General features: G+C 44.6%; 1 protein-coding gene across 1 annotated transcript in view; it reads right to left on the bottom strand.

The window, feature by feature from the left end:
- Positions 1-12,081, bottom strand: part of ACSBG1 (acyl-CoA synthetase bubblegum family member 1) — an 84,607-nt gene that overhangs the window by 57,175 nt on the left and 15,351 nt on the right. Inside the window, exon 2 of the mRNA XM_014605949.3 lies at positions 553-629. Within this exon, the coding sequence (XP_014461435.1) occupies positions 553-629 (77 nt within the window). The remainder of the gene's footprint in view (positions 1-552; positions 630-12,081) is intronic.

The following is a 12,081-nucleotide window of genomic DNA, read 5'->3' as shown; positions in this document are numbered from 1 at the left end:
ACACTTTCAAATATTAAAAAAAATGTAAATAGGTTGTATAGACAAAACTAACATAGAGTTACTTAAATAATTTATCTAGGATTAGATACATTATTTTCACTTTTATCTAGGAAGCCTCTCAAACATAAGTATAGAAAACTCTAAAACTCAATTGAATTTACACAAACAGCAGTTTTAGCTGTCTTGATTCACTTCTATTTGAGTTTTATTTTCACCCTTCCACACCCATCTGCCACACTTTGCCTATTCATCCTTAAAACATTCAGTATAATTTGCAAAAATATATGCAAAGGCCATATTAAGAAATTATTATGAGATTATTAGAAAAGGATCTCTTTAAAACAGTAATGTAAAACTAGCTTCAGCCTTAGATATGGAACAGAAACTATCACTTTCTAATGAAAATTTCTCTCTCAATTCTGCTCCTTTTCCCTACACAATAAATATGCAGAAAGTCATGGAGTTCTCCCATTACTTTTTGTGATTGGACCATCTGAAACAAGGATGTAATAATTCAAGTTTTCAAGCAAAGACCTTAATTCATATACTGACCTACAGGATCCTTGTCTTGGATCTTTCCAGAATTAATTGGCAACTCTTCTGAGATGTTCTGTGCATCTGTGAATGTTCTAAAACAAGAGATACAGTTGTTAAAAGTTATCATACACTGTTAGTAAGTATTAGTCAATCTACAGCATGCTTTCACAAATCCAGTTGAGAAGTGCAAATTAATTCAAAATGGAGGGAATATATGGTTCACAGAAACAAAGCATCTTTAACCTCTTGCTCCAGTTCCAGTAAAACAAGTTCCTAACTGAAAGCATTTCCTATCTGCTGCCGACGGGCTATGCTATATAAAATAAGGGAATGAAGTCCAGTCTTAAACCTACCAAATAAAATTAGCATCACACCAGCTATCACATTGGGCACTAATTTGTGTACTGTTGCCAGTTTTGAGAGAAAAGCAAAAAATTGTATGATCATAAAGAATGAATTATCTGTTTGGCCTTTATCAAGCTGACAGTTGATTGGTGTGAGACTATGTGGAAACTTTAAGTACTGGTGTCTTCATGATATTGTTGAAGGGATACAAAAAGGATAGGGGGGAGTACTAGTAATCTGAAAATGAATCATAAACCATGTAGAACTTTGTCAAAGCAACATAAACAGCATCAACATATAGCTGAAATTCACTCCTTTGGCAAAAGTTTATTACAGCGATATAAAGAGTCTATTCTGCACACCCACAAAACAGTGGACCCCAAAATAAGATTAAATAGGTGACTTTGATGTATTTAGAGCCCCTGTATATTTCTTAGATACTGCTCATTATAGTAGTCCAGGAAGTACCTGCTAATAGTGCTTTAATTTATACTTAGAAAAAGGAAAGACTACCCTAAGTAGTGACCAGAAGACTTGGTTCTTGTATTGCTTTATAAATATTACTAGAACAGTTTTAAGTCAAACTTAATATAATTAATGGCATTATTGTCTCTCTCATTTCCAGATTTTCCATGAAGCACTAGGGCTGTGTGAAACTTTGGTCCCTGACTCGATTTGGCAGAGATTCAGCCTGATTCGGTGGCCGCAACTTCAAATCTGAATCGAATCAGACATGGACCACCCGTCGACCCCACCGGTGGTGTCGGTGGTGGGGTGTTGGCGGTGCCTTTTTGCAGGCGGTGCACCACCATGCTAAGGGGTGCTCGTGCACCTGCGTGCACCCCCTACATATTGCCCCTGGAATCAGAGGACGCTTCAATCTCTCCAAATCAAATCAGAACCCTCTGAATTGATTTAGAGAGATTTGGAAAGATTCAGCAATTCAGACAGACACAGCTTTAAATGTTTTTTCTACATACCTCTAGGTAGCAGGCGTCTTGTGAATGCTGAGATGCTGAGGTGCATGAAGTATCCCACAGGAGTGCAGGGGGCTCCCCAGTGCTCTTGGCAGCAGACCCAGAAGTAGACCAGCATACATCCGGTCCACTTCTGGGTCTGCTGGAGAGCACACTGGGGGGGCCCCCTGCACCTTCCTGGCTCAGTGACTGGTGCCTCCTGGGTCTGGGAGGGCACCCAGGGACCCCCATGGCTGATCGCTAAGCCAGGAGGGTGGGGGGGGGGCCTCCAGCGCACGTCCGGGTTCACTGCCGACCACATGGAGGGTCCCCCCATGCTCCTGTGGGATGCTCCATCCACCCCACCATCGCAGCATTCATGAGCTGTGCCTGGTACCTCAAGGTATAAAGCTGTGTCTATGTTTTCTGAATCAGCATCAAATCTTCAGATTTGGATTTGGCCAAATCGAATTGGGGACAGTGATCTGAATCAATTCATCAAATCACTGTCCCCAATTAGGGCTGAATCCAAATCCGAATCTGAATTGAGTGGGGCCTGTTTTGCACACCCCTGTGAAACATCTGTTGAGAGAAGTACATTCAAGTTTTAGTATTATTACAGCCTCACCCCTATTAGGCAGATCCAAACAAGATAGCACAGAAATCAATGTAGTTTTATGAAGGAATTAACAAGATGTGTTTCTGAATCTACACCCCACAGAATCAGAGAAAGCACTATAACATCTCAGCACCTCCACCACTGCATTGGACCAAAAAAGTGTCTTTCTTTCCCCACAGTGGACTCATTTCATCCTAAGTCAAGTACATAAAAACAAACAAAATATTCATAAGTAGGATATACCATAATGTCAAATATCCTCATATAACTCAGACCCAGTATTTGGTTCTATTATTCACTAGCAATATCAGCAACTATTTGTTTCTTATACTGACAACTGTAATTCATCGAAAAATGAATGTGTGTATGCCAGTCTTGGAAAACATTACGTCTACTTACCATTCACAATGAAGTATTAAATAAAAGCCTTCACTTTGTACAGACCTGATTTATTTATTCACAAACCACACTCACCTTTTCCCCAAAAAGTACTGATTGAAAATTGGGGTGTGTGACTTAACTGAAGAAACTGATTCTGACAGGGTGGTTCAAAGGAATTTTTTTCCTTTATTCTGCCTTCCCAAAATGAGCTGTGTCCTATTTGGAGGAAAGTATGTGAATAAAATGATAGATCTTGCCCTGACAAGCATAGAATCCAAAAGGCAAGACTTAATAGATGAGAACAAAATAAACCAGGACAAAGTGTTAACAAATATAGTTCTTAACAAAAGCTAAGAAATATAATTGGTTGTGTGCAATACTATGCCAGTCAGTAGTGATGATCATAATTCACCTTGTCCCTAGACAATACCAAGAATGTCTTACCAAGAATTTTATATACCATAACAGATATGAGTTCTGAGAACTTAGAAGAAGGGAAAGAGTGGGAAGACTGAGTCAAATCCATAAAGGAACCTTTTTCTCCTTTTTTAAGTCTTCCCACTTGAAAAAATAGGTGTGTTTGTTATAGTGGAAGCATAACTAGGGGTGGGTAAGCATAGCACTAGCCCCAGGTGCCAACTTAGAGGGAGCACTAGAATGACAACCCCCCCCCCACCCCTCGGGTGTCCTTGTTGCAACTGTGAGGAACTACAGAAGGATCTTGTGTTATTAAACAAAGGGGCAACCAAATGGTAGAAAGAACTCAATGCAAATAAGATAAAGTGAGGCACATGGGCAAAAATAACCCACACTATACTTACACTAGGATGGGCTCTACAGTAGTTGTTACCACTGTCACGGCGGGGTCCTCCAGGAGGGCCGTGATCTCCTTGAGGCCCCTTCCTCTGTGCCAAATCGGCCCAAGGGCACCCTCAGATTCTCGCTTGCCATGTCTTTGATGTTTAGGTAAAGTTGGGAGGCTGCCTCATGTCTCCTTGGGCATGGTTAGTTGGGACCTCTGTCCCCGTGTTCGCCCAGACCCACCGGGGGTCTTCCTGTATGATGGGTGCTTCCCGGGCACCCTAGCCTTATGGGCTATGCCTGGCTCCAACCACCCCTGATACCATGCCCCAAGCCTCACAGATGGGATAGACGTTGGTCTGTCTCTATAGCGCTGCCTGTCTCTCGGGCCTCCTCTGTACACTCGCCCACTCTCTGGGGCCTCCTGTGCCCACTATGGGCCTCCTCAATCAAACCGCCCACTTCTAGGGCTCTCTGCAGCCACACTGGGCCTTCTCAGTCTAACCGCCCTCTCTTGGGGCGCTCCTCTAATGCTGCCCCTCTCCCGGGGCTCTCGGCGCCCCACTCTGGGCCGTCTCTGTAACGCTGCCCCTCTCCTGGGGACCTCTTTATAACGCCACCCCTCTCCTGGGGACTTCTGTGCCCACTCTGGGACTTCTCGGCTACGCCACCTGACTCCCGGGCCCACTGCACTGCTACCCCCTTTCTCCCAGGCTCACTGCACCACTACCCCCCTTCTCGCCAGGGTTTACCGCAGTACTCTGCCCTTTCTGGGGTTTACCACAGTACTCTGCCTTCCACAGGGGCTCGCCACGTCCGCCCTGGGGCTTCTCAGTAGCACCCCTTCTCTGGGGCTTGCCACACCTGCACTGGGGCTTCTCAGAAGTGCGACCCCCCTTCTGTGGCTCGCTGTGCCCAACTTGGGCTACTCAATATGGTCCCCTCTCTGGGGCTCACCATGCCCATGCCTGGGCTTCTCAAAAGTGCCCCTCTCTTGGGCTAGGGTCTATACACCCCGTATGCTGCGCCCTCCTGGGCACCAGGGTCCTCACACTCCGCTGTGAGGCCCCTTTAAGGATACCGTGCCCTCACTGGCGCCGGGGTCCCCATGCCACTGTGGGTCCCTTTATGAGGGTACTGCGCCCGCTCTGGCGCTGGGGTCCTCACACTTCGTTGTGAGTCCCCAGTGAGTATGCTGCGCCCTCCTGGCGCTGGGGTTCCCACACCGCTGGGGGTTCCCCCTGAGGCCTCCTCCAACCCCTTATAGCCTCACCCTAGCCACCGGTGTAATAACAAAACAAAACACAAACTCGAGTCTCCTGGCTATAACTCAAACACATGCCCTCTGGCTATAACAACATTGCTCGACTCTGGTCAAGCTGTACTTGCTGTTAGGCTTCTCCTTGCATCCTAACTCCAGGAGCCCGAGCCCGAGCCCGAGCCCGAGCCCGAGCCCGAGCCCCTGCCCCTGCCCCTGCCCCTGCCCCTGCCCCTGCCCCTGCCCCTGCCCCTGCCCCTGCCCCTGCCCCTGCCCCTGCCCCTGCCCCTGCCCCTGCCCCTGCCCCTCTGGCTGCTGGCAGGGAACTGCTAGCCTGGCCTCAGCCCTGGGCTTTATGAGGGCCAGGCCCTGCCCCCTCCGGTCAGCTGACTTCCTGGTTGCCCCGGGCAACCTGCAGCTGTGCTCGTTATGTCCTGCCAGGGCTCTCTCCCTGGCAGCTTCCACTCTATAGGAGCAGAGCACCAAGGTGCCCTGCGACAACCACATAGAAAAGAGAACTGGGAATCATTGTGGACAGTTTGCTAAAAGAATCAAACTCAGTGCAAAGCAGTTGTCAAGAAGGCAAACAAAATGTTAGGAATTAAGAAGGGGATTGTTAACAAAACAGAAAGTATCATTCTGCCCTTTTATAAATCCATCATGCATCCACACCTTGAATACTGTGCCCTGTTTTGGTCCCCACACCTCAAAAAGGGTAAAGAAGAACTAGAGAAGGTACAAAGGGCAACGGGGATAACTACTAAGTCCCCTGTATGGAGGGGCTTCCATATGAGGAGAGACTAAAGAGGCTTAGCTCATTCGGTTTAGAAAAAAGATGCTTAAAGGGGGACATAAGGGGTTACAAAATACTAAATGGCAAAGAGGTAGTAAATAGGGACTTATTATTTACTAAATCTCTCACAATATAAGAACTAGGGGTCATAAAATAAAACTAGTAGGTAGTATGTTTTCTTAGTAGTAACTAAGAAAATAAAGTTTTTCACATAGCATATGATTAGTGTGGAACTCATTACCACAAGATGTTGTGGAAGCTGACACCTTAGATAGGTTCAAAAAAGGGATTGAACAAATTATTGGAGAAAAGGGGCATCAGTAGCTATTGAGCATGGGAGTTAGGCATGCAGCCTCCAAATCAGAATTTCCCAGACTTCCCAAACAAACTCCAGTCATACCCTCATCACTCTCCCTTTCAGTATCCATTCTCTGCCACTGCGACACAGGTAAGATGAATCTATGATCTGACCCAGTAAAGCAATTCTTATGTTCTTGGCTAGGGATAGACATTCAAAAAGGTGGAGCCTGAATTGATTCAATCGTTGCAGGTTAGTCTAACCTGCAAACACTGAACTGATTTGCAAGTACACAGATATTTACTGCTAATTCTGGAAATGCAGGCACATGCCTGCAGTGGCTCAGGCTAGAAGCTGGGGGCACTAGAGTAGCCCTCCCTTCCCTCTGCAGCAGCTGGAAGGCTTCAGGGAAGCTGATTTAGGGGGCATTGCCAGGCCCCCACAAGCACTAAGTATGATTGTAGAGGGGTTTAAATCCCCACCCTGGCCCATAGGGACCCCAGCCAGGCTGTGCCTGGTGGGGTAAGGGGGAAGCAGCTCTTGCCAGGCTTGTCCCTGAGGCCAGACACCGGCCGGGGCAGTACCTCAGGCAAAAGGGGGTAAGGGGTGGGGATTAAAATCCCCTGTCTCCGGGCAGGCATGGGACCCCAGTTAGGATCTCCCCAGGTTTTCTTTCTGCTCTTGCTCTGGCCTGGCTAGAGCTGGCTGGCATGGCCCTGCTATCCACCCAGGGCTGGGGCTGTGGGGCTGAGCCCAACTGGCCTGTGGGTGCTGCTGAGGGTGGAGGCAGAGGGGAAGCCCAGGCTGGGGGCATGAGGGCTGCTCAGCCAGATTGCTCCCAGCTCCCCACGCCCAAGCTGGGTGGGGCTGTCATAGAGCCCCAACTGGCTGGGAAGGGCCCCACGGGGCCAGTGCATGGGGGCAGTGCCCTTCCCAGCTTGTAGCTGTGTGACAGCCTGGCCTGGCAGCATAGGCAGGGGCTGGCTGAGGAGCAGGCTTCCCAGGCCAGCTCCATTCACTGGGCAGAAGCTACCAGGCCAGGCAGAACTGTTTTTTTCCCCTCACCTCCAGCTGTGGCTTCTGCTCCTGTTTCATCACACAGCCAGGCCGAAGGAAGCTCCTGCTGCCATGAGCAGTACTGCATGGTGTGACAGGAGCGGGAGCTGCAGCTGGATATGCGGGGAGAAAAACAGCCCTGCCAGGCCTGGCTTCTGCCCAGTGCGTGGAACTCTGGCTGCAGCCCCCTGCACATACTGGGCAGAAGTCATGGGGCTGAAGCTTCCCACCCTTCCCTCCCCCAGAGCATTGTGGCATGGTGCAGTGTGGTACAGCTGTGACAGTGGCAGGCAAAGGGGGCAGAACAGCCGCCCTGGCCCTGGCCAGCCTGCTGCTGGTTGTGCAGCTGCAGCCCTGGGTGCTGCACAGGACAGGGGGTGCGGCAGTGGCTGCTGGGCTCGGGGCCTGCTGGCACCTCCAAGCTGGCCCAGGAAGCTGCTCTCCAGCCCCTTCTGTGCTGCTGGGCTGGGCAGTCATGTAGCAGCTGACTGGGAAGGGCCCTGCCCACATTGTTATGGGGGGAGGGGTGGGTAGCTGGGGGAGAGGCAGTCTGCATGGTCTCCTCCATGTTCCCCCTGAGCCACACATGTAGGTCTCCCCCATTCCACCCCCACCTTGCTCTCTTCCCCTGCTCCTCCACCAATCACCCATTCCCCTGCATAACAAACCATCCCATCCTGGGGCAAGCAGCAGCTCAACTCCAGTTTTGGCCCTGAACCTGGGGCTGAAGCTGGCACTGAGCCACAGCTTGTCTTGGGCCAGTACTTGAATCCAAGATTTTTTTCCCCACCTTGCTGATTGTGGGGAAAAAACCTCATATTGGATTAGAGTCAATACAGTAGTTACCAGCTAAAAACAAATTATAAATATATGTTTTTTACCATAACCTCAGGATAAAATGTGTTGCTACTAGTTTCATAATGTTTTTATTGGAACATTTAAATAAATTACGTTTGATGTTTAAAAGTTTGTTGCTCTATAACATTTTTCATCCATCTTTCAATATATTTTGAATGGCAAGACTTTTTAATCTATTTTCATTAAACTAAGACAAAAACAGTCTTAATAAAAAAGGTAACTGAATGTCACTGTTGTATACATGTAAAAAGAAAGAATATTCAGAAAGATGCTGATGTGATTAGAAGTACATCAGAAATTCCATGTTAATGGAAATTAGCTTCGAAATTAAGAATCAGGAAGTTCATTAGGAATGAAGAAGTTCAAATAGCTCCCAGGCCTATAGATCTTGTACTTTTCTTTATATTTCCAAACAAAATTTGAGGAACGACCATGTTGTAAATTGCCTTCTTAGTACACTTATTTCTTTCAGCAGCAATTTGTTCAAGCTGGTATTTCAAACATTCACAATGCCAAAAAGGAGTCTTTTCCAAAACCTAAGATTAATATCAAAGCAATAGATATTAAAATATCAATAAGCTTCTTGAGTCTAGGTCCACAGGCACCAGGTAATATTGCACATTGTAGATATGTATATCTAAATCACTGTTACTGTTCATGGACCAGCAAAGAATTCAACTCCTGCCTTAGCTCAAGAGTTTCTGGATGTAGGTGTTAACCAGCAGCTTTCTACTTAATACTGGAACACAGCTGTCCAACTTCTAAGTGGCCATAGCCCACACACCCTACTAGGCTGCATTAGCAGGGTCTGCACACCCCATGAGCCACACCAATATGGGTCATGCTGCATTGATGCACCCCCACCTGCTGCAGGACGCTCCCTCCACTGCTGCAATGCCCCTGTGTAAACTCTGTGTGGACCCTTTCCTACCTCCCTAACACTGTACTGCACATGCCCATGGGTGCCACCCCCACAACTGTACTATGCACCACACAGCTGTACCATGTACCATGCAGTGCTGCTCTGCATCACCCCCTGGGGTGGGTGCAGAACACAAACCTGAAGAAGAGAGGGGGAGTGTGGAAACTCTGCCTGCTGTTCCAGCTAGAGCAATGTGGCTGGGTGAGAGCACAGGAGCTACAATTTAACTCCTTCATGGGCTTCATATGGCTTGTGGGCTGACACTTGAACAGCCTTGCATTGTAGCAAAAAAACCGACATTGTACATGAAATTCAAGGTCTTGCTTTTTAACTCTACCTAGAATTCTCAACAACCATTGTCCTCAGTGAATTTTTAGTATGGAAAAACCTGTGTTTCAGGAGCTTTTTTGTCTTTATTCCTGTCTGTCTTTTCATGGTACAAGATATGGCCTAGATTTATAGTATTTTTTCTAAATGATCCCATTAAATTAAAAATGGAATGCAACAAGTGATAGATAATCGAACTCAAGGATCCACACTATACTACTTCAGCGTGCAAATATCTGTCATCTCTGTGTAAGCTATATGCCTGTAGGAATCATATTGGTGCTAAGGTGAGTAGTTCAATGTATTTAAAAAGGATATTCCCTAAGAGTTTGTGTGTTTTTCTACTCTGAGAAGTAAAAAAAATTTTAAAAAGGCTTTTTTACTCAATTACTCATATATATTTAGTCTTATCAGCTGATGTTTGTGTACATTTCTAAACTGCTCTAAAATAATTTTGAACAGGTTGTGTGGTATTGTGCAGAGGTCCAGGTTTCACAAAGATGATCAATTTAAATTTAGACACGGACAACGAAACAGACTCCTGTTAGACTCCTTATCTCTGACTGTTTATAAAACATATGGTAATAGGATCAAAGCCCAAAAAATGAAATAACCCATATCAAAGAATGAAGCTCTTAAAAGCCCTACCAAAATTGAAACTCTCCATAAGTGTGGACTACTGAGCTACTACTGAGGATTAGATGGTGCCTACATTAATTAAGGCTATTAGCTGTAGATGGCCAGGAAGCTATGAACGTGGATAGACATTCATTCTCCCAGGAAAAAGAAAATTCTTTTGGGAATGATTTAACTCTGGTTGTTCCCAGGTTATTATCCTCCTTATTATTATCTTGGAGAAAAATCCTGAACATCTGTACACTGATGGCTTCTCCTAAGAGGGCAGTGACTCTCCCAAGAAAAACTGAATGCCTGTACATGGCCTGTATTCTCATCCTTTATTTGCAATACAAAAGGGAGCTCTCAGTACTAGGCTGAATTTTCTTAAAAAGCACCAGGATTGTGATTCCAAAGGTGTTATGAACATATGTAAAACAGAATACAAGAAGGTCACGTAGGAGTTGAAAAGTCTGTGAGAAGCGTCAGAGAAGCTATTAAGCCTTGCCGGATACAGACAACATTTTAAAAAAAGAGAGAGAATAGTGCAGGATAAATTAACCCTCTGGCAAAAAGGTGGCATAGATTTGTTCATATATGCTTATTCTAGATTAGTCAGTCATGGGGAAAGTTTATGAAAAACGTAACTAGTTCAGGTTAAAAGTTAGCAGCCTTTAAAATTAACTTGAGTTAAGTTAAAAGTTAAATATTTCCACTTTCAACTAGTTAAAAGGTAAGTTAAAAAGAGAGTAACCAGTTAAAAGTTAAGTTGATTCCCTGAGAAATGTGTGAAACAGTGAATTGCCTCTAAGCATCATTTTTCATTTTCAAATGCAATAAGTGGGTTTCTTTTCCATAAGCCCACAGAAGCACACTAATTTACTTGGAACTCACCCTGCTTTACCTGAAAACAATGTTATACTTGTCATAAAGTTTTCAGAATAACAGTTTACCAATACCTATGTAATGTTAAATCCTTCTCACCCTTTCTATGTGAAGTACTTTGTAAAAGTCAATGTATCAATGTATCATATATATCATACCAGAATAACAGAAAGGAGATATTCATAGCCTGGTGACAAATAAAAGCTGTTTCCACAGAAAACCTCTGTTGTTACAATGTTATTACTCAAAATGTAACAAAAGGGTATAAAATACATCTGAATTAGAAATGCATCTGAATTAAAATACATCTGAATTAAAAATATTGAAAGTGTCTGAAAAGCAAAATTAGACTGAAATGAGAAAAAGAATGTTCAGTTGCATAGCAGAAACTGTCTAAACATGCTTATTGAACTTCAGCAAAAGCTTCAAAATTTACATCTGACTATTTTCCTCTTCTGTCTTGCAAAACTAAGACCCCACTACTGAACAATTGCTCTACATCGGCAGATGAGGGAATGCTTGTGTTATAACAGATGAATAGTTTTTTCACAATAGGTGACATCTCAGGTAAGTTTCTCATAGATGAGAAGTAATGCTCAACTTCTTGGGCCCTGGGCTGCTGGCTCTGATCTTCATTAAAATTTTAAAAAGTTATCATCTGCTTCACCCTCATTACTTGCTCCCACTCTTCTTACTGGAATCAATGTCTCTGCTTGCTTCTGCTTGTTCCCTCTCCTGCAGCAAACTGGCTGCCCTGTTCTTTTTTGTAAATGCACAGACAATGCCAGCATGAACTACAGAACTCTGGGACTTGTAGTTCTTAAGAGACCATATCTCATAGGAAGGCACACTACTCTCTGTCTCTCAAACAAGGTCCTAGAGTTTCAATAAAGAAATATTGTTCCATGTAAGTCCTACCAAGTGGCTGTGTCAGGAAAAACTCTGGGAAAGCCGGATTTCAATTTTTTAAACTTTTAACTTATACTTTAAAAAAGTTAAAGTTAATCTTTTTCTTTAACTAGTTAAAGTGAAAAGTTGACAGCTGAAAAATTTAACTAGTTAAAGTTAAAAGCTGGCCATTTTTTTAACTTTTTAACTAATTAATTAACTAGTTAATTCCCATGACTGAGATCAGTGGTGCTCAAACTTTTGGCCCTACACACCAAGATCGGGGCCCCATGCCACCCTGTACATCTCCAGTGGTGATCTATGGTTGTATACAGAAACAGATAAAGCAAACCTAATATAACTTAGTATTATTGGAGATCTTAGCACCTGTCAATTAATTAAAGTGAAGCTGCATGTATTTACAATTAAAACAATAGTCAGAAACAGCAGTGGGTGGTATCACTAGAGATAGTTTAGTCATATAAATTTGACCAGAGAGACACATAATAGTGCAAAGTAATACACAAGATCTTTTCTATATT

This window comes from Alligator mississippiensis, chromosome 11 (assembly GCF_030867095.1).
Source record: "Alligator mississippiensis isolate rAllMis1 chromosome 11, rAllMis1, whole genome shotgun sequence".
Lineage (NCBI taxonomy): Eukaryota > Metazoa > Chordata > Crocodylia > Alligatoridae > Alligator > Alligator mississippiensis.
The sequence above is the reverse complement of the archived record's forward strand: the minus strand, read 5'-3'. Positions and strand labels throughout refer to the sequence as shown.